Raw genomic sequence first — 24,163 nt, forward strand, 5'->3', positions numbered from 1 at the left:
TTTAGTAAGCAAGTCATGCTCTGCTCAGGGAGAAGAGCAAGAAAAAGGGGACTGAAAAGGTTCCTGAAGTGTTGACAGACAAGGATGAGAACAAACAAAATATGCCCATGGCAGCATTTCTGACTCTTGATTGAAAGAGCACAGCAATGGTACCTGAGACAAACACTTGAGACTTCCCAGAAAAACCCTCTTCAGTTCAGTACTGACTCAGCCACTTGACAGATTGATAAGGAATTGCTTTGATTGTGACATACTGCAACTGTAAATTAAAACTGTCTCAAAATCCAGTTTACAACAAATTTTTCTTCATTTAGGATTTTTTTTTTTCCAGATTGTATAATTAGTTAATCAAACATTAGTCTTTAAGTGCTACTTAAAAGATTAGGAGACAAAGTAAAGGTAGAATAGAGCTGGAAAATAAATATTTAAGATGAGAACTGGCAAAAAAAAGTTTGTCTTTCCCTTTAAAACAGCAGATGCTATTTGAAGCCTACTGCTGGCTCTTAAGTATTAGAGTAAGATCTAACAGACCCTAATAGGAAACCTGGGACTAGGAGTTTGTGTGTTTAAGCTGAAGAAAAATATGCTGTCCTAGTTCTGGGCAGGACAGAGCTCATTTATGTTACAGCACTCAGGTGCAGTGGTGCCCACCTGTATCCCCAGCTGCTGGGAGGTTGAGCCCAGGAATTCTGGGCTGAGTGGGCATGGCCATTCCTAAATGTTATTTAATACCATCTTACCTCAATGCCAGGGGGCTGGGCAAAGGGACTCTCACTTCCCAGATGAAAGTTTTTTGGCCATTGTTTTCCACCCCTGGGCTTGATGAGTGTTTGGCATGTAAATCTCCCTCTCTTTCATTAGTACTAATTTTTTGCTGTTATTGTTTATTTTCTTATCTCATTGCTGTCTCCAGTAAATTGTTCTTAATTTACCTCTCCATTTTTACCTTTGAGTCTCCAATTCTCAACTCCATCCCCAGAGCAGGAAGGGGTGGGGGAAGAAAGTGAGCAGTTTCTCGTTCAGGAGAATCAATTCTGGGGCACTGAACTGGGGAGTACTACTCCTAAATCATGACACATGCATGGAAATGATGCTTCCTTTCACTTTTCAAAGTGAGAATCACTGTAATTAATGGAAGTTCTGTGCCAGCAATCTCCAGGATAACTGCTACAGATAGGGGGAAGGTGCACCATAGCTTTTATTACCAACAGTAGGCCAGGCCATCCACAGTGCATTCCTACAGCAAAATTCTAGGGAAGCAAACGATACAGAGTCTGTGCACATCAGCTAATGGTCTGCCTCACTAATCTTGAAGCTCTTTCAACAGCCAAATTCCAAAGGGCAAAAGCTTTGGGAAATATAAAATTTCATTACTGCGCTTCTTAAAACAGTCTGCCTGAAGTTTTAAGTTTTGTGCAGTGATCATATTCTAGCAGAATAGAAATTAACTGAAAAGAGATGACAAGCTCTGGATCTTCTCTTGCTCCCATACCACAACAGCCTAACATTAGTATTCCCAGACAGTAGAAAACCAGTACTAATATCTTCCACAAAGCTGTACTGGTGGCTTTAATCACTATGATTTTGCTACACACAATTAAAGAAATATTATTGAATAAGGATTCAGAGATTAAAAATAGAAGTTCTGCCAGTTCCCAAAATGTCCTTACATTTGTCCCCTAGGAAACCCAGAAACAGCAGTAATATCCACGTGATGAATTCTATTTTGTCATGCACCTTTGACCACCTCAACTGCTGCCTGCATGCTAATCCATCACTCTGGGAATTATTCAACCATTCCAGGCCCCTGAGCTTCAAATGACCACCATGAGAACAAAGTTAAAATTGCTGGGAATAGCTTGTCCACCAGGGACTGAACACAAGTAACACTGATGAAATCTTCAGGGTATGTAGCTGTTTAGGAGCTCAGAGACTGGTAGTTCAACCCTTTAAAAAGGGCGGTCTTGAATGGATTTTGACAGCCAAGTGAAAGGGAAGTTTCTGGTCCTAAGTATCTAGGTACTTCCCCCTGCTCCAAAATCCTTCCTTAGGAAGGATTTGGCAAGAGGTATTCAAAGGATCCTGGCTCATAAAATGCTCATGTTTAGAAAGGGGCAAAGTTTCTGCCCTGTTTCCTTCCTTTGCTTTCCCCATCACAGCACTCACAAGAAACCATCCTGAAGGCAGAGCCAAACTTGGCTCTTCTGATGAAGTGATCACAACTCAGTAACCTGACAGACAACATGGGCTACTCTGACCTTGGAAACAAAGAGTAGATGGTGTTAAGATGACAATAATAATGATCTGGAATACAACAGATACATATGGACCACACACATCCATATAGAAATTCACAAAAATGTACCAATACAGACAAACACTTTTTCAATTCTTCCTCTTTAGTATCTCCTACTGTTTTAATACACTTACTAGTTAATACTAACAGAAAATTAAACACTATTGCAATTTGTCAAAGATCTTCCTGCTCTACATAATCACAAAATTTAATAATCCATTCACTAATCATATTTACAGTTCACTCTGTTTTAAGATGTTACAGTAAATTAGGTTTCCTCCTACTGCATTACAGAAAAAGTTTGTTGAATGAATGCCAGCAACTGTACCATTCTGTAAGGAATAAGTGTACTTTTTTCTGTAAGATTGGAGCCATAAGAATCATTTAACTCTCAATACAAAACCAGTTCTGACAATGTACTTCCCTTTGACAGCTGTTAACGACTAAATCTTTTTTGATTATAACTTCAAATATAACTTAAATTGACATATTACAGAAAAAGTTCTGTATTAATCAGAATGGCCAAGACCAGCACTCACCAAGAAGCCTGAACTTGGACCATCTTATTGCCTTATTGTGCCAAATTCTTCAAGTGACTGAAGTTAGGAGCAAGAACTGCTTTGCAAAGCCCATTATTATGGTATTACTCAAAAAAATTGATGCATTTTATTACTTATTATACAAAACTGCATCCTTGTCACAAATTTATCCTGTTTACAATACATAAATCAAATTGAATATAAAACTGAACTGATTCTCACTTGTAGAATAATATGAAGGGTGTGACTATAAGAATACATATATTAAAGAAAGTAAGAAAACCATGTCCATTTTTTCGATACTAAATTTAGGAATGCATACCAGACCAGCAACTAGCTCCTTCTCTTTGCAGCTTCTATGAAACTATTATTTGACTCCAGAAAATCTAAGTTCCTCCTCAACCAAAACTACATAGCTATACATGAATAAAGGCCCTGCTTTTACATTTTTCTGGGGTATGTTCATAGAGGAAGCATATTTTCATAAAGCTTGCTCATCAAATCCAAAAGAATAAACTGCTTAATAGCATTTCTGTTATTAACTGAGTTAAGACTATGTTTCCCAACATGAGATATTAAATATAGAATGAATTGGAAGAAAAAATATATTGAAAAGAATGTTTCAATTGAATTTCGTCTAAATTCATCTACAAAATTGAATTACAAATTAAAACTTAGGTAAAGAAAGACCTGCCAGTCATTTTGGCACTTTCTTTGGGCCAACTTATCTGAGGCAGCTGCAAAACTGCATTTAAGGGTCATATATTTTCTTTCAAATCAGCTTCCAAATGCATCTCAGAGAATGGGCCATGACAATGGTTTAAAGCTTTTTCCCCCTCTGCAGCTACAAGTCATCACAATGCTGACTCTAATCAGGTTACTCTGCATCTGTCTGCCACAAATAACCTAGTAACAACTAAATGGATTGCCATAAATCTTTCCATTAGAATTTATAACTTTATTAGCACAATATTTTTGAACTGATTGCATTACTTTGAAGAGCAGCTTTCATTTATTTTGTCATTTGGGGGTCAAATGTGTACAATGGCTGGAAGCTGAATACACAATAGGAAGCCTTACTTCAACTTCATGGTGGTCTCCAGGATTTCCCTTCTCCAGAGACTACAGCCAATTTTTAAAAGGAACACTTTGTTGTTGTGCTGAGGTTGAACCATGGGGCTTAATGGGACCAAGTTTCTTCATGACACAAAGGGGTCACACTGCCAGTTTTATGGCCCTGATAAGGCTTCATAAGAGGAATTTGCCATTGGGTAAGTTATCAAAGGATTATACACATTTTTTTTGTTTTTGTTTAGAGCTGTTGAAATCCATGCCAAGGATCATATCTCTGCAGAGGGTATGAGGATCAAGCAATATTCAGTGATCCTACCAATGTGGTTTGATTCATCAGTATCTTGAGGTGTAGGGAGGAAAAATACAAAAGGCATTAGTTTCCTAAAAGAAATTTAAGTATTTCTTTCACTGTGGTGTAAGTACTCTGTATTTTCTTTGCTGAACTACAACAATTCCAAAGGGTACACATTATGGCTAAGAAGAAGAAATAATCTAAGCAGTTTGCATAGATGACAATAGTTCAGCATTTTGACACCACTGCTATACAAACACAAATTATGTTATATACCTAGCCACACATACACCCCAAAAAAATCAAGGCACAGCTTAAGTGCATTTTTGTTTTAAAGGATTAACTTCTAAAAATTTTAGACAAAATTTGAAATTTGGAGTAAAACCTAACTTGAAAATTCAAGAATGAAACTGTATTAGGGTAACTGAAGCTAAAGGCACTGAAGCTAAAGTCCATCTGAGGACTGAAAAAGGTCAGGAGTTTCAGTGGCAAAGAGAACCTTCATAAGATAAAGGCTCAGATATAGACACACATTCCTTTTTGTTTTGTTCATTATTAAATGGGAGTCTGCAGAGTTCTGCAGGGTTGTTAACATACACTGGATTCTCTGGCAAGATCTAAGGATAATTTATCAGCTTTTACTGGCTGCTTAGGTGCAACTGTGAGCACAGACACAAATAACAGTTTATTCATTGCTGAGATGTAGGTGAAAGGTGCAAAACAGGCAAAAAGTGCATGTACAGAGACACCATGTCTAACAAGGTGCTTCAGATCATACTTAGATGCTGCAGAAAGAAAGCAATTAGGTAACTCCACTTGCTAGAAAGACATGGAGCCATCAGTTTTGATTTTATTTCTTCCTTGCAAACACAGACAATTTTGCACAAAGAGAAAGAAACCTTACTAAGTAAATTATTACATAAAGGAACAGGTTTATTACAAAGTTGCCCCTGCCATACCCCAATTAAGACCAGATCCACATAAGACTGTAACATAGGAAGTGAATCTGCCTTGCTTTTTGTTCTTACTTAGAGTATTCAAATGGACAGCCTAGGACATTCCCAAGCACCCCAGAAAATGAGTCAAGACTTGGTATTTCTTTGAGCAACGTGGATCTGTCATGACAGGAATCATGAGTGCCTCTCAAACATGCACAGCAACCGAAAGCCACAAAGAGCCAGAAATAGAAAATCAGGAGGACAAATCACCCTCCTTGCTGCTTCCACACATCTCTAACCCTTAATTGACCTTTCACCCAAAAGAAAATTTGTTCAAGATAGTCCAGGAATCTTGAACTAGCTCATTTCTTAGATGCTATGGAAGAAGTGTCAGTGGGTAGAAATCACACTGCATTAGTTTTCAAACACATGTGCCATAAGAAGCCAAAACAACTGCTGGTTTATCCTTATACACGTTTCTTTTTCTGTTATGAAGTTTAGGAAAGAGCCTTTAAAAATGTTAGAGTTAAAAAAAAATAAATCCTTACCCACTAATAAAAGCATGTACTAGCCAGGTAATTATCTTCTACACTAGAACACTCTTAAATCTCTAAAGAATATAGGAAAATGTACTTAATATAATAAATGTTCATGTATGGTCTAAAAATGACAATTTCTTGTAGTAAAACTGCTCTTCTGTTCAAAAGCATCTCCACAGGGATTCTTAAGGAAACAGAGTGGTTAAATTCCTCAAAAACAAGATAAAATAGACAGACTAGGCCAGTTTTTTCATTAAACTGCTCATAGTTTACATTTAAAAAGACATGGCTTGATTCTCTATTCCTGGTTCCTCTTCAGATTTAATTACACCCAAAGTCCCACCATTTCTGAGTGCACAATTCCTTGTGGCTCCTGGCTGGCCAGCAAAGTGTCCACATTTGTCTGTGTTGCCCACATAGAGTACAGGCAGTAGTGCAGTCTCATCCCAGCTTCCGAGCCTGTAACAGGGAGCTGAGCTAGGAAAAAGGAAATACAGGCCACCTGTGCTCAACTTTAAACCTGCCAGACATGGTTTGTGACATGATTTCACCAGACCATTGTGCTGTCAGGATAAGAGATCACAAGAATTTCTTGAATCTACTTTAAGGCTTGCAGTGTTAATAAAACAGTATACTGAACAAAAACACGAGTTAGACCATAAAGCTTTCACACTCTTGGCATAAATGTGAGGTGTCTTTGATTTTTCAGCTCTGAATCTAACAATGTAAGCACTGCATCTGCTTTCATGAAGCTTTCTGAATTTTCTTCTCAGCATTTAGTTAGGAAAGTACATTAACACACCTAGATATTAGAGCAAAGAGCATCATCCACCCCAATAAAAACTGTTACAGACCATTCTCTTCTGGAAAACAGCTTTCATCCTTAAGCCCACCTATGGCTACCTAAAAACTTGCTCAAAACAAACTCTACTAATTGAAAAGGATTTAAAAACTATTTCTCAATACAATGAGCATGTTCAGTTTTAAGAAAATCAGACAAAACTTACGTACCTAATTTCCCTCCTGTTTAAATTCCCTTTTTATTTAAAGCTAGAAGTTTCTATCAGTTATGACTACATGTTTTAAAAAGCTTATTTTTAACTCAAGACCATACTGCTATAAAAGCAAGAAATACTTAGTGTACCTAAAACCTCATTAGATTGATCTGTATTATCCTTAACCACTGAAATGGAAAACTAAGAATATTAATATGGCAGCTTTGACATCACAACAATTGATGCAAATTCTAGGGTCTAACTTGATAATTCCTGCATGCTTCCCCCAGTGAAAGAGCAGAACTATTGTCATAGTCTGAGCATATGTGTAGCTTAACCTTACTTGGTTTTTATAACGGGGAATTGTGACAAAGAACTGGAATTCATTTTCTAAAATAACACATCTTATGTGTCAATAAAAAGAAACAAGAGCAGTCACAAGAATTAATGAGGCTGATTATAAGTCAGATCTCAAAAGGATATTATCAACTCTTAAGAAAGTCAAATGTCAAACTTGGGTTACAATACATTCTTCCACACTTTGGGATAATCCCCTCTAGATTAATGCCTTCTTATCATTTTTCCCCTCTCAGTTTATTCAAAACACTTATCAAAAGAAAAATCAAGCAGGCAGTAAAAGCCAAGGTACTTCTGCAGTAAGAAAATAAGCAGCCACAGCACATGCAGCCTCTCAGGGTTAAAAGAACAACTTGTGAATAAAGCCTTGCCTGGGGATGAACACTGATCAGATCCAGTGGGCAAACACAGCTCTTTTATCAACAGGAGCACAGTGTCCTACAGGTACCTCCTGTGCCAGCATTACTGGGGCATTTCACACCAGCAGCACACCCAGCTCCAAACTCTTCTGGCATAAAGAGGTATTGTCCAACAATTTGTAAAATAAGGGTGGCAACACCTAAAAACTGAAACCATAGCACTTTCTCTTCTATACTAATCAAAATCTGGAAGGAATATTAGCTAGAAGGAGAAAATAAAAATGAGTACTAGTAAGTACTTTTAGGTAGTAAATTGAATAAAATGGGGAAAAAAACCCCAACCAGTTTCTACAGTTTATACAAAGTTGCAATTCAGATTTATTTTCATAGTGACAATATTTTTAAACTCATGAAAAACTTTAGATCTTGAAACAAGATCCATTCAGTGGCTGACTGATACAAGAACTGAATGTAAGGCTTGGGCCTGATTTTAATTTCAGTACTAGTAATAAAACTGCAGTTTAATCCTCTGGAAAAAAAATATAAAAATCAATCAATTTACCTCCTCTCAAAGCATCTTTTCCCCTTGGCTGAACATGACATTAAAGGTTTCAAATGTCATACTTGTAAACTATGTGGAATTAAAAGATGTCTCTATGGAACTGCTATATTAAATGGATCTTAAAGCAGTTTCTGATTCAAAAGAATGACAGGAATTAAGTACTAGAAAAACCTAAAAAGCAAAAAAAGGGAAAGAAACAGTCTCTTAAGCATTCCAGACATAAAACTCACTAGATTAAGAACTGTAAAAATTAAGGATTAAAACTCCCTAAACCTTAAACATTACATCCACTACAAGTGCAAAACATTAACAGTTTACTTCCATCAAGACATTTCTTACAAGCTGGTATAACACCAACATAAAAGCTTTATTAGCCTTCAATTGATAAAAGCAAGGTTTCCCTCCAAACTCTCTCATCACATTTCATGATGTCCAATAGATTATAGATTAAAAGTCATATTTGCTCAAATCTACACACAGTCAACCCCCGTTCTGGCTCTGTTGTCTGGATCACTTTGTGCCTTGAAGAATAATGACAACAAATAAACTTGAAACATCTTGGCTGTGTTATATTTCATCTCACTACTGCAAACAGCATTATTCTCATCTTTGATGTCAACAACCCAAGAGTATTAGATAAATTTGCTGGACTGTCAACATAAGAATCGTATTACAAGTGTCACGAGGAGGGAAAAAAGAAAAACAAAAACCCCAGCAAAAAAACAAAGCATGCTTGATACTTTTTTTGGGGCATTTTTTCCCCTGTAATTTTCCTAAACATTAGGATCCAGGGTTTATTGCACTTGTTTTCTCAGTAAATCCTGTCCATTATTTCCTTCATACTTCTTATATAGTAGATGATATGAATTTGATATTTGGGCTACGAAGCTGGTGCTATTTCTATTATTAATGAAGAATGTTTTCACTTCCTTTATTAAAGTTCTTACCATAAGATTGAAATGACTTGGACATTTTAACCTGCTTTAAATCAAAGAAGGGAGGAAGCAAGGAGGGACTGGATTTTTTACCTCACTTTCTGACACAAAGATTTTTTTCCTTGCAGGTACAAACACATTTTTGAAAATAAAAATGTTAACATGGGAGCACCAACAACTGACTGATTCATAAATAAATGTTTTGTAACCTGGAAATACAATAGTGTGGCACTTCCAGCTGGGCTTCCCCCAGGACTGGACTCCATAAAAATCCCTCTAATCTTAGATAGGCTGTCAGACTACAATAATAAGATTCACTGTGTAACAGAGATGAAATTATTAGGTCTCTAAAAAGATACCTGCTTTGATATGAATTTTTCAGTTTCAGACTTCAAAAATCACTGCCTATTTTCTGTCTTACAAGTAGCACTAACGCCAAAGATTCTTTCCTTCTGAAAAGCACTTTAATTTCTTGAAATGCTCCAAGAAAAGACAAATATCACTTTGGAATTTACTATGTTTGCCACTGGCCTGAGAACACTCTTCAGTAGTTTTTTTAGTAAGTGTGTTTATCAGCAAAAGAGATGATGCCCTTCTAATTCCTGTGACATCTGTCCTATCAATCCTGAGCACAACACCGCTGGTTCCTAGAGCCATGATCACACAGGTAGCCGAGCATGTTACTGCTCAGGCAAATGTGTTATGAATTCTCAGATGATGAACTATGGTAAGGCTGCATGTCAGAGGTGATGAAACTGATAATCCATCAGTAATTTTCTAACCACCCCAACATCTCTGACCCATTGAACTAAATAAATGTATTTAATCACTGACTAGTCAACTGATCAGAAGGTGCCACAGGGTAAAATGAGTGTCTTGACAAAGGGAAGACAGGCACTACCTAAACCACTGTCACAACAAACATATCTTATCTCATCCACAGTTTACCCACAGAGACAGATTCAACCTTAAACCATACTACAGAATAAAATTTTTGTTTACAACAAAACACAAAACTGATCTCCTAAGACTATCCTTAAGAAAATAATTCTGGCAACGTGTTCCAGACTCTCTTCTTGTAAATAGATTAGGCTAAAACCACAAAAAACCCCCAACCCTCCAATCACTTCTGATGAATCATAGCCCAGATAACACAATGCAAGCAAAGGATGCTGCATCCATAGAAAGTTTTTCAGCACCTTTCAGGTCTGACTGTTGCCAGCTTAGTGACTAAGAAGAATGGCAGGACAAATCTCACACCCTTCACAGAAGTCTTAAGCAAACTTTTCTTGGCATGCAAAAACCTGATTGCATAGCAAGTGGTGCTTTCCCCAGGTGTTCCTATGGCAAAACAACATGCCTGCCCAGCACTGGGTTATTAATGTCTCATTCTCCTGATGTTGTGTGTTGGCAGCCATGACAGAAAGCTTTGAACTTGTTTATTCACACTTGTTTAATCCTGTCTCCACACAGCACATCACAGCCTGTGGGGCTTGGAAGATGGATGAGTGAAACCAAGGCCACGAGGGGGTCAGGGTCAGGGTTGTCTCTGAATCTCAATAACTCCATCACTCACTGCAGCAGGCACTTCAGAGGTCACCTCAGCCGAGGAGTTTGGGATAGATGTGCAAAACAGCTGGCACAAGCATACACATATTCCCTGCAGTTGATGCTACGCATGGAAACAAGTATAAATCCTTACTCTCACAGTGCCTTGAGCTGGTTTTAGTCTACTTGGTTGCAAAAAGGAAAAGGGAAAAAAACTTGCTTTAAAAATAGCAGGTGGGTATCAAGCAGCAGCATGCAGGCAAAAGAAAAGAACCACTAAGCAATCAGAAAATAAATATGCCAGTTCAATATTTCTGCTGTAACTAAGGGAAAGGAGCAAGAAGAGCACATGATGTTGCAGACTAGTTCTAGTACACAGTGACAATGGGGGACAATACATTCATCCCACTTGCATTGTGACACATAGTGCCTGACAAAGAAGCTTCTTTGAAGCACAGATGACACAAACTCCTACTCTATCCATTGCACAGGAATTTTAATGTGCATCAATGATAAATCCTAATTTTTAGAAGCTTTCTGTTTAGAAGATGTATATGTGTTTCATGTACATACATGTATTCCATGCATATAGAAACACATTTTTATATAAACATAAAATTAAATGTTGAAAACATACAGTAGTTAAATAGCTGTATACTGCTCAGGTCCTAAACTATACTGACAATATTCAGTATAATTCGAGAGCTCTTATTCCCATAACTTTAGCAAATAATTATGCTGTTCATATTGCACACTGTATCCTGTTTGTTCACCTGTTCTGTTTGTCACTGGCAGGAACTTCATCACATGCTGATACAAAACTGTTCCTTTCTTATAGCTCTGAGTTTGTGCTTTCTACCTCATAATAAACCTCATAATAAACCACTCTGCAAAAGTGAAATTATGTCCAATAGAGGTGGAAATTAGTATTGCTTCCTATCTTTGAGCACATGTGCAGCACTGCAATTAAAAGCATAAATTTGATCCAACCAAGTTCTCATTTGTTCAGAATGCAGGTGTATAATGAGAAAAGTGACATATAAACTTAGATCTGCTCATACGCACCCAGTGTATTTATGATAGCCAGTCAAAATATTTTAATGAATAGGAAAATTAGCAGGTGAATCATATAAACAATAGTCAAAGACAAGCTTTTATTCTAGGATGAGAAAACAAGTCCTTAAAATCTGACCAAGCTATTTGAGAAGAAAATCCAGATAAATAAGAAAAAAAATAACAGGGCTCTGCCCCAGTCTCTCCAAAAAATGTAAAAGCACAGGCTTCAGTGCAGACATCACTTAGACTAATGACACTGGCAGGAAAAGAAGTAGTTCTACAATAATTTGCAGATCCATTTTTTATGCCTTTCTTTCTTTTCTTGAAGGGAGGGCAGTGGAACAGTAGAGACTAGAGTTTTGATTTTCTTCTTTTTTTTTTTTTTTTCAGGTGGTTGGTTTGCTTTTTGAAGCATTTCTGTAAGCTATCAATTTCTTAAAGACAAAGGAAACCTTTTTCTTAGGATTGCTCCAACTTCTTTCCCTATAGTCCATTTTCTGAAAAGTTTATTTCTATTAAGTGCTCCCAAGGGGGAAGGTGGGAGCAAGGGAGTTGTATTTTGCACAATTTTCAATAAGACTGAAACAATCAAAGTTTGTATAACACATATAAATATCTATTAAGGAGTCCAAAATTGGGAGTAACTGATACATTCAGGATCAGATACTGCTCAAATGGGAACACAATCTTAATAAAAGCATGAAGAAAGTCACCTGTCTTTTTTATAGTAGGCAGAAGAAGGCAAATAAAATGAAGAATATCCCTCATATTTTTAAGATATCATACTACCAATCAAAATATTTGGCTTCTGTCTGTGGTTGGGCAATCAGCATGATACATGGCTTCAAACAGATGGCTCTGAGTCTCAAAGAAAACATGACTGATGTTCAGTATTGCCATCACTGATTTCAAGACAGGTATCTGTGGGAGAGGAACTTACAGGTCTGCAGCAGGGAATTAAGTTGCTTCTGCAGTACAATAAGAATTGTATATATGCTAAGGGAGGGACCTGGAGCTCTAAGGTACAAATCTTCAGTGGTTTCAATCACTTTTGCCAGTTGAGTCTCCAGACTACAGGCTACTTAACTCCTCCTCCAACAATCTGAATGAACAACAAGATTTAGACTACTTGAGGAAAATGTGACTTCTACTTGCTGATTCTAAGTTTGAAACATAAAAGAAATATATAAAAATGAGAAGACAGAGTTAGAAAAAATATAAGTAGAACACAAAAGCAAATAACTTGAATTTGTTTTCACAAAGTTTTTTTTTTTGCCATTTACTCTTTAGTAACCAAGTTGCTTTGCTAAAAGAAAAACCATTCTGACAAACATTGTTAAGTTTTAACTTTCCAGTTTGCTTCAACAATCCCAAATTTACATCCAGACTGTGCTTTCCTGTGGGCTTTGTTATTGATATAATATTAAAACATTCTAAACACTCTATACTTCAAGAGAAAAGCAAGGTGCAGAAAAACAAAGGAAGTTTAACTTTGTGCAATCATCTTTTTCATAAAGACAATCTTACAGTAATGATAGCACACATCTCAGTGGCTGAGGTGACAGTGTTCCACCCAGATGCTATCAACTACTCCAGGTTTTCCACTACCTGTGCCTTTTTTAGATTCCAGCCAAGAAAAACAATATACTTGTCCAGAATCCATGAAGTGAGCAAACCATTTAAAGCGCTTAAACTTCAAACATATGAGCTTAAACACCTTGTGTGTTCTCTAAATCAGTGGGTTTTTACTATCCCAGATGGACCATTGCACTACATGGGCCAGCTGGTGAGATCCAGTGAGCCATCATGTCACTGCTTCCCATGTGAAATAAAAGACATGATATGTGACTACCTAAACAGTGCTGCTCTGGAGAAAACACAGGAATTCTCACATTCTAAACATACCCAAAGTTCCATTTGGCATTCATCACTGCTAAAATACAAAATGATCATCCTACTATCTGTCAGCTTTAAGAGATTATAACAGTCAGCAGATGGGGAATTTTTGTATACATTATGACCTGAAAAATAATTCCAAGCTTAGCCAGTACAATTTCTTTTGCAAGGTTGTTGTTCAATTTATCCCCTTTAAATTGGAGATATTTTTCCTCAGGTTCTCATGTATGGCTTGTTTTGAGATTACAGCAGAAAGAAACTACTTCCTTCCCACAAGCAATGTTTATTTGTTCTCAGCCTTGCTGGGTTGGTAACCTCTTCATAGGCTGACAGAAACGTGTTTCCTTTTCATTTATTTCATTAAATGATTTTGCATATGAAGTGAGCAACAGGCAGGTTTGAGTCCAATTAGTAGAAGAAAAGTCCTCCAGCAAGATGCAGGTGGTTTAAAGAACTGCCAATTTTGAACACCAAGGCTAAAATCTATTTTGACATACAAGATTAGTCACTGAACCCAGCAGGACCCAACAGGAGGATCATTAGGTGGGAAGAATGGGATGACACTGAAAATTAGTATAGGAGACACTAATTGAAGTGGAATAACAGCAAGTGCAAGGCCATGTTCTTTCAAACCCATCACAGGGAAGTTTATGGCACAGTAGAGCTCATCTGTTACACATCACAGAAGAAGAGAGAGATCTGTGTCTGATTAGTATAGAATCACTATGAATTACCAAATGCTTCGAAAAAGTTAAACATGATCACAGGACTGATGGATCAGGGAACAGTGAAGATAGTTATTAAAATCAGTTCATCACGCACACCATGCAAGTCTTGAAATAGTACATGCAATCTATCCACTCATGTCTCAGAAAACAAATGCAGGTGGATGAATGACTACTAGGATCGAGCAAATATTTCCCAAATAAACTCATGAGCTTCTCTTGTTTAACTTAGAAATGGCAGAGATAACATTGACACCACAGTGGTCTGTAAATAAAAAGGAGAGAAAACAACTACAGAAAAATCAGTTCATAGAATAGTTTGAGAAGAAATGAACCTTTTAAATGTCATCTAGTCCAACCCCCCTGCAATGAGCAGGGACATCTTCAACTCCATCAGGCTGCTCAGAGCTCCACCCAACATGACCTTGAAACTGAATCTGACCTGTTTCAGGGTTTTACCACTCCACAGCAAAAAACTTGTCCTTCCTACACTTGATCGACCCTCCTGTGGTTTAAAACCATTACCCCTTGTCCTAATTCAGCAGGCACTGCTAAAAATTCTTTCCCCATCTTGCTTATAAGCCCCTTTTAAGCATTGAAAGGCTGCTGTAAGATCTCCTCAGAGCCTTCTCTTCCCCCGGGTGAACAATCGTAATTTTCTCAACCTTTCCTCATAGGAGAGGTACTCCAAAAATCACAAGAACTAGCATAAATCAAACATGTTCCTGTTTACACTGGAAACGTGAAATCTTTTTCCTCACTGTTAGAATACATAAGTTCCAAAACAGGCTTTCAACAGAAACGGAAAGGAACAAGTTTGAGGATGAAGGGGAAGGCAATCAAACTGCTTTTCAGACTGCAGCTTGAAATGTTTCTGAAAGGAACTACAAAGTACAGCTGGGTAGAATACAGGAACTCAGCGATCCAGGACTCCCAGTTCTTTAAAACTCTACATCCCTTTGTACAGTGGCAAACAGATCTATGAGACAGCAGAAAGTGACGGTGTACGCCTCCCTTCTCTATCACAATGAAGCCATTTCCCAACTATCTGTACACATTCACATCACTGCCACTTGAAATACTCAAGCAAGAAGAGTGGAACCAAACCAGCACTTCGTTTCCCACATAAATTCCACCTATTAGAAACTTACATGAAGTATAAAATCTGTGGGAACTTATGAAGTAGCTCCAAAGCCATGATTAAACTTTAGTCCTCTAAGAGTAAGAGCAAGGGAAGCTCATGTCTGAACAAAGACAAAGGAAAAAAAAAAAAGAAGGTTAAGGGTTTCTTCAAAAAACAGGGTGATTATCAGAATAAAAATCTGTATCAATATATATACATAGAGAGAGACAAAGATGGGTATATGTAAAACATCCACCAATCTACCAATTATCATCCTGATAATTACTGTTAATTACCACAGTACTCAACTTTGTTGGAATTAAGATCATGAAAAATTTGCAGAGGCATAGTCTGAGCATTGCTGAGTATTTTTTTAATCCTGACACTACAGAATAATACATGCATATGCCAATAGCTAATATTTCAAATGAGATTCAGAGTGCTTATTGTCTCCTCAGCAAATAGAACGGAGTTGTAAAAATCCGATGGTATTTTGTTCTCCTCACTTCCCATATGAACTAAAAATCGAGATAAATGTCAACCAAAAAAAAAAAAAAAAATCAGCATGTGATGATGCACCAGTTAACAGATCAATCAGGAGCTGATTTCTTTCAAGGTTTCTGTGAAGTCTTCAGTTTCTCCTTAGCTGTCAACATTCTCTCAGGTAGACCATTCAGAGAGATGTAAATAGCGCATTTGATTTAAAAAAAATATAATCAAATCAAAGTTAAGGGGAAGAAAGAAGCTGATAAAAATCAAATAAGGAATGGGCAACAAATTATTAGAAGCAGAATCAGAATTAAATCAACTAGAAATACCTCCTAAAAACATATTACAAGTCCACAGTATGAGAAAAATGCGAACAAAAACAAGGCCCGGAGAAACCTACAGGCATTGTCCAGCTTGATATTATGAGTGATTGAATTTTAAATATCTTTGGAATTTCTTAAAATGTAAGGAGTCCTTAGCTCTTTTAGCCTTGAAATCTGCAAGCCCAGGTGGAGTTCAATGGCTAAAAAGTGAAGATGTAACAATCCTAATGGATGATGGTGGGAAGTACTAATCCTAATGGGTGATGCTGGGAAGTACTGCTTCTGCCCACATGGAATGCATCAATGCTGTAGCACAAAGGTGAATACTTTGTGAGAAATGTGCTAGCAACAGAATCTAGGTTATTCTGATGAAGAGCACCTCTCATAAAAATTCTAGTTCATTCTGGCTATGAAAAAAAAATCACACCCTCTAAAATATGTAGCTTTCTTGTCTCAGGTGAAGTCAGAAGAAATAAAAACACTCAATTAAAATCTAGATTAATAAATTAAATAAGCAGAACTATTTTTTTTTGGCTCAAACAAAACTTTGCAATAGGATATCAAGTCAGGTTTTGGTTCATCTAATGTGTCTTCACTCATTTATATTTAGTAACCTCTAACTTCTAAAAGTGACTGAGAACTACTGCCCTATAAAGAAAGACAATTTTATGTAATGTTTTCAATTAATGTTGTTCCCCCTGGCTTCATCCTAATCCACAGAAAATTGCTTATTGCAAGCTTCAAAAGTACAGAGAAGTTTTAAGGTTTCACACTATCTTAAAAAAATCTACCTTTCCCCAGATTATGTAATCAGATAAAATTATATTTGTTCTCCTCCACAAGAGGAATTTACATTTCCTTAAGGATGCTGTAATAGTAGCCATGATTTGTTAAATTTCTTCTAAGAGAAAAAGCATGATGCTTTTTCAGTGTCCTGATATTGGTCATAGACCAGAAGACAGTCTCCAGCATTCCAATTTCTACAATGATTATTGTGTCGTGACGAAAGCAGAAGAGTGCCAACTCAGACAGAAAGCCTTTCATACTCTGCATAGAAGAATGAGAGAGAGATAAGTAACAGGACATGCTCTCCATATATAAAAGTAACCTCAGAGCAAATTAGACTTCAAAATTATCAGTAACAAACTTAATAATGTGTTACTATCATACATAAAACAGAAACTAGATGGAAAAAACCATCCACCCATTTTACAGTCACATACACTGCGCTCTTCTTTCACTCTGAATATCTCATAGGAAATTATTAACTGCATTATTATGAACACATTGCAGCCTTTTGCACATGCTCCAGCAAATAGCCATTAGCATTACGATGCAAAGGTGATTGCATAGCATATATTTTATATCTCTCAGCCTTTATTCACTCAACACTTCAATATATCTGGTTTATTTGTAAAATTACTGTCTCCCATGTTTAAGATGTGGCTTAGGCTTGCTTTGCAGAACACCTATGACTTCACACTAAACTCAGTGTACTTCTATAACCTCTCTTGTTACAGATAAAAACATAATTCAGTGTTGACTCTAACACAAACAGGATCATTATGTTTAGAGAGTGTTCCAAAGCCTGCTATCCAAGCAATCTATGGCATATAAATAATGCAAGACCTCTTCTTTCTCCAAATGACTTCAGTTCAAGCAGAGACTCAGAAAGATGGAAGCCCAAATTTATACTGCCATTACAAAATTCAATCTATTTCTGGTTCTTCAATTGAATTATGACTCAAAGGCTTCCACTATTTTCTGCACCAACCCGTACGCTCCCAACCCACTCAGAAAAGAGTCCTATTTGTGAATATTCCTGAGCTTTATTATTATTATATTAAAATGGCAGTAAATCCCAACTAATCTGAAAAGCTTTGTGTGTGCTTTTAAAGGAAAGTAAGGTAGAAAACGGGTCTGATTTCCCCTCCCCCCTGACCTCTGAACCACCACCTCCTCGCCACTAAAGCGTTCAACACCTCATTTAATCTCTCCTCGCTGCATTGGCACAGTGCTGCAAAAGGAAAAAGGAAAAAAATAATCTGGGGACTTCATCAATTTTTCATGAATTTTCATTTAGGCCAAAGCCCCCTGTAACAGTGGTCGATAGATCAAGCTGCTGTCACATATTTAACACCTGGAGCTACAGCTGCTCTCCCTGGGGGCTGCCGCTGACTCCGGCTGGATCAGAGGCAGCCCCAGCCAGCGCAGGGACCCTGGTGCTCCTTCCCCAGCTCACATGTGGCGCCCTGGTGCTCCCAGCTGAAATCCTAGCTACGCTCACTGCTGCAAATGTGTTTCCTGATATTCCCGCTGGAAAACCCCACCACACAGCTTCGATCGCCTCAACTGGAGCATTGTTAAAAAAATGTGCTTTTATTTTAGGACTTCTGGCGTTTGAATACGAAAGCGGTTTGGTCAAAGATTAAACTATTTCAAGCCTACTTCTAAACTCTCCCAAGAAAATCTGAACATCAACATAGATCTAATAATGCCAACCCTTGTTCAATTTCAATTAAAAAATCCTAATGGACAAAATCTAAAGAAAGATGCTTTACTTTTTTGATTAAAAGTCTTCATAGAGGTTTTAAGGCTAGAACATCTGTTTTTAATTATTTAATCGTAAAACAAAAACACTACATGAGAATTTGCCACATACAATTTGGAAGACTTCTTTGACTGATAGCATTAGGATTATTTTTTTCCTTCTCAGGAAGCTCCTACAAAAGAATTAATCTGCATGAAGCACACCATGAATTAATGAATTAAAACAATTAAATAGAATAAGCCATATCAATCCTAAACTGTGCCTTCAAATAATAACTCCTTTAAATACCAACTATTTCTTCTTAAATGTCTTCAGGAATGAAGATATTCTAATTAAAAGCAAAAATATTCTAAAAGCATATTCAGTCTATTAATGATGGTTTTTAAAGTAATTTTCCAAATCACAGTTCTCCACAGTTTTACTGGCGTGGACAAATTTTTCTGAGGCTATACATCAGTACAAAAACACCTGTCCTGGACTGTATGCACGTGCTCTGAAGAGGCATGGATGTAGAGGCATACCTTATGTGCTTTATAGGGGCTGGTACCTAAATTCATGTCTTGGAAAGGTGTAAACAGTTACTCAACCAAAAAGAGCTTAGGGTTTTCAGCAACTTGAAAAAAACTCATTCCTTAAAAAAACCAAAGGGCAAAATGACTGTGTTCAAGATGGTTTGAACCACTTTGTGTCCCAGCTGAATTTAACTTCTATCTTTACACATAAATATGGATACATCAGAAGACTTTCCATCCCTCTCCTTCTATGGCAGGTGCTCATGGAGGTAAAAAAAAGGAAATAAAAGTAATCATAATTAACACTGTTTATCATATTATTGCATAAGCACAAATACATCTAACTTACACAGAAACCAAGTATATTTCTTCATAAATCATTCAAAAGTTGCAAGAACACATTATTAGCAGCTGCCAATTTAATACACAAAGTGAAACAATTACAGTTTCTTACTCTAAAAGAGCCCAGTCAAGCATTTCAAACCTGTGAAAACCAGCAGTTTGCTCCTCATGGCACTATTTGAGGCCACCTACAAGTCAGATAACAATCCAGAACCCTGATGACAGCAAAAGACAACCTCCCTGTTTCTGGTGATGAAAAGAGCTTGGCTCGGTGTGGAAAGGAGAGTTTTCAACACCATGACAGAGAGCACGAGTCAGGCTGGATCGCGTGCGGCCCCATGGACAGGGCTGCAGCATCCAGGGAACTCAGCAGCTTCTCAGCAGGAGTTGAGGACAGGTGAATGGGGACTCACTGCTGACAACAGCCTGTCACCAGGAACTCATTTCCTGTGCCTGCAAACAGGCTGCTACAGACCTGCCCATCTTCTTCAGCCCAGAAACCCTGACACTAGAAAAACAAGTAAGAGACTCCAACTGGTCCCTGAAAGTCACTTGAATACCTGACTTTCGACCAAAAGTTCTCAAACCCAGGCAAAAACTGTAGTTTTGCTATCATCTTCCAAAGGATCTCTTTGATACACACCAAACACTGCCATTGCTTTTAAAAATCACAGCTGAAATCTCTAATTTTAAGTAAACAAGCAATGTATGTTTTATTTGCACGTTTCTTCTTTGATGAAGGCCTTTCTGTAATTGCAGCCATGGTACTGCCCAAACAACGATAAAGCACTGTTGAAGTGAAATAGGAGAAACTGCTTTAGACTGCTAAACTCTTTAACTGGGGGGTTCAGGAAGTTAAATTTCAAAGCTATGGAAACAGTAAAAGCACAGTATTATTGAAAACCTTCGGCCATGGTTTCAGATCTCAGTTTCACATTCACATTCCTGCCGTAAAACACCGAAGTAGAACAGCTTTATTATTTTTAAAATTTTCTACTATCTCCCATGTGATTCATGCCTGACCTGCCACCAACAGCTACAGCAGTTAAACTCCAGAGATGGAGGATGGTGTAACAAGGGTCTTGCAGCAGTCAATGAAGTAGGGATCAGTGAAAACTGACAAGATACAAAGCACATTTAAATTTCAGAATAATCAGTCACTTCAATTAGGTGACTCAAGGTACAACAGGAACAATCCTTTGAACTTCAACAGGAGACCCTGAATCTCAACGGGATTACAATAAAGATTTCAAGCGTTTAGGTCTCTGTTTTAGGATTTCTCAACAGGTGAAACGCATGTATAAGGACACAAATAATCCAGTAAATTTATCTAGTAATACTCACCCAGATTTCTGCCTTCCTTAAGCTGGTTTCTCCTCAATTCCCAAATACCAACCAAAACTGAAAAGCTTTCTGTGATGCATTTACTGGCACATTTACTTCTGCTTTGATAGTGTGCCAAAATGTTTTCATTTTGTGTTTGACACAGTTTTGAATCTAGGTTACAACAGGGGAAATGCAGTGAAAATGTCTGTTCTACTTGGGTTATTCTGCCATTTAAATATTTCAAAAATGCCATTTTCTGCAATTTCTGAGAAAACAGAAGCCTCAAGATCACACCACATTAGCTACCGAATTCTGAAGACTGCATTAGGAACATAGATTTCTATGCTTCCTCCCTTTAAACATACAATCTACTGTGGACTTAAATCTGTTCTTTATCAACTAAGAAATACATATTTGTTCTAAAGCCCTACTTCAAACACATTTTAGGGAAGCTACTTTCAGATGAAGAGCTGTGGGTGAAAAACTCAAGCCCAGCCAGGAAGAGAGCACTCATAAATGTATTAAAATACAATTATAGGCAAAGGTGCACATTCTGAATAAAAAGATCAGTGTTGAGTCAACCCTTATAACTAAGCAGCAAAAAAACCCTCATGTGTAACTGATTATATTTTATGTCTGATGACCTTGTTTGCTGTGAATACAATGAATCTATCTGCTAACTCTACTGGAAGCAGACTACCCATGCCAGGCGGGCTCTGAAAGAGCCCTGTTGACTTCTCTGTTAAGACAAAGAGAATCGATAAAGACCGAGACTGCTCTGGATGATATGAGAAATGGCCAACAATTTCACTTGCCATTCACATAATGAATGAGACCAGGGTCAAATTTATGACTGAGGAGCTTATATTGAGGTTTCCAGCAGTACAGAACATGAGTCACCAAGATGCTGTCTGCTTCTGTTGAGGTAACAGATTATGAGATAAAGAGAAACAGACACTTCACCTTAGATTAAATGATTGGTATTTTTCCACATTAGTTCCAGTATAACCAGCTCTAGACATCACTTAATAATTAGATTATTCTTCAGAGGAAGATTATCCTTTGTCCATGTTTGTGCCAATCATGATTATACTCTGGCTAGAACCTCATTTCAGTATAAATCACTTAGCCTGTACGGTCACTGCTACTGGGCAAACACAAGTGAAAATGCCTTGACTAAGAGCAACAGCTAATGACAAAATGCTGCACTTATCTCCATTTGTTATCTCCCAGAAGTGTGTGCAAGTGCTGGATGACAGCATAAAAGCCACCATGAAGTTTCCCTGAATACTAAACAAATAAAACTACTCACATGCCACTTCCAGAGATGCATTGCGACTCACAGCTTCTCCAAGGTAGTTCCTTGCTACACAGACGTAGCTCCCCTCGTCGGGTTTACTCCTGCGCCCGTGCACGATGCGTAGGAAAAATAAAGATCCGCTGGGCAGCAGCATCCGGTGGGAGCGCGGGTCATCCTTGTCCGTCTCCACCCGCTCGCCGTCCTTGTACCACTCGATGGTGGGGGTGGGCCTTCCCTCTGCTTTGCAGTTCAGAGTGGTTGGCTCTCCTTTAGACACTATCACATCTGAAGGATGCTCAACAATCCGAGGTGAAAAGTCCTCTTGGCGGAGACGGGATCCTAAGGAAAAGAACAGAGGGAAGAGAGAACAATTTAGGCATCATGAAGAGCTCTCGCAAGTTGCTCCTTTAATGTTACAAAAACTCAAAAAGACAAAAAACCTAAAATCTACACAATATCTGAAATTGCTTTGTCTGATATGAATGACTGTATCAGACACTCCCCTATCTAAAAACCTGATGAACTGACAGAGATAACCCTCCATAGTGTTATCAAACCCATACCAGATTCAGACTGTGCTTAGAGGAGGATCCCTTACACATAGATGTATGACAATCTTTTTTTTCCTGATAATCTACCTATTTACATTTACGTCTAGATCACTGTGTGCTTCCAGATTCCCCTCATAGCTACTTCTTTCTCATCCTTTCATCTTTCAGATTCAATAGGAGGACATACAAAACCACAGTTTCTAACCACCCAGTAGTTAACAGTTTTTTGCAGTTTAACATGTCTGCTTGGTAACCCTTTTCCACAAACAATTCCGGTATAGAAAGACAAGGAGCAAAGAAAGCCAAAAGGGAAATCTCAAATGCCAGCTCACTTTAGAAATGTTCCATTTCAGGATTACATGTATACACACACATATAAGTAGAATGTAAGCAGAGAATCATAGAATTGCCTGGGTTGGAAGGGACTTCTAAGCTCATCTCATGTCAACCCCCTACCATGAGCAGGGACACTTTCCACTAGACCAGGTTGCTCAGAGCCCAATCCAGCCTTACCTTGAACACTTCCTTCCACATTAATGGTACAGACACTTTCCACTCTTGCATGTCTAATTAGACTACATGAGCCTGGAAAAACATTTCTGCAACACTCACAGCAGTTGGTACTGCAAAAATAATCTTTTCTAGCGTGGATCCTGAAAATCTTTGAGTGGAGCTGCCACACTGCTACAATTGGTCTGCACTTCTTAAATACAAGGTAAACCAGCCTCTGCAGGTAACCGAAACATTTGTCTCAATTTTCTGATCAGCAGTTTTGCTGAGTGGTAGAAAAGCAAATGTCTTAATTATCATCTAGGCTCTACAGACTTGAAAATATTTTCAATGCCTCATTTACTGCAAAAGTTATGATGAAAGACATAAGGATCCATTCAACAGAGTGAATCCACCTTTGGACTTCTGTTTTACTAACACTCAGGTCATTAAGCTAAGGCTTTCCACTGCAGTTAAATGTTACATTGCTGTTGCACAAATTGGCTCTTTCAGTGGCTTCCAGATTCTATTACCAGAAAAGCAAAGAAATCCATAATCTGCAATGCCTGTACATGTAAGAAAACCCATAATCTATAGCTAAGCATAGATGAACTTACGGGACATTTGGAAGAGCATTATATTTTTTATTCTCACTTCTACTGACCAAAAAAAAAAAAAAAAAAAAAAAAAAAAACCCACCAAAAAAACCTAATAGGAGAATATCCAGCTAAAAAATAACCCTAGTCCATGACCCCATACACAACATCAAAAAAGACTGAAATCACCATTAAAGTAAAAGATAAATATCAGAGAGCACATAGGACTAAAAAGCGAACTTCACACTCTGATTAGAAACATTTCTATGTCCAGACATGTGTAAAAACTTAATTCATTGCCTATTCTCAAAAAGCAAACAAAATCCCCTAGTTGTGTTAAGAAATTTCTATTAACAGTATCAGGAAGAAAAGGAAAGCTGAGGTGTTTCTGCAACATGAGAGAGACTTAAGTCAGAGAACAGATACAAGTGAATTTTGATAAATGCTTAA

At 37.6% G+C, this 24,163-nt stretch overlaps 1 protein-coding gene across 9 annotated transcripts in view; it reads right to left on the minus strand.

The window, feature by feature from the left end:
- ROBO2 (roundabout guidance receptor 2) overlaps nucleotides 1-24,163 on the minus strand; it is a 435,957-nt gene that overhangs the window by 368,287 nt on the left and 43,507 nt on the right. For all 9 annotated transcript variants that reach the window (XM_059872788.1, XM_059872752.1, XM_059872718.1 and 6 more), the window contains exon 2: nucleotides 22,090-22,416. In XM_059872788.1, the coding sequence (XP_059728771.1) occupies nucleotides 22,090-22,416 (327 nt within the window). The remainder of the gene's footprint in view (nucleotides 1-22,089; nucleotides 22,417-24,163) is intronic.

The sequence above is a fragment of the Haemorhous mexicanus genome, chromosome 2, assembly GCF_027477595.1.
Source record: "Haemorhous mexicanus isolate bHaeMex1 chromosome 2, bHaeMex1.pri, whole genome shotgun sequence".
Lineage (NCBI taxonomy): Eukaryota > Metazoa > Chordata > Aves > Passeriformes > Fringillidae > Haemorhous > Haemorhous mexicanus.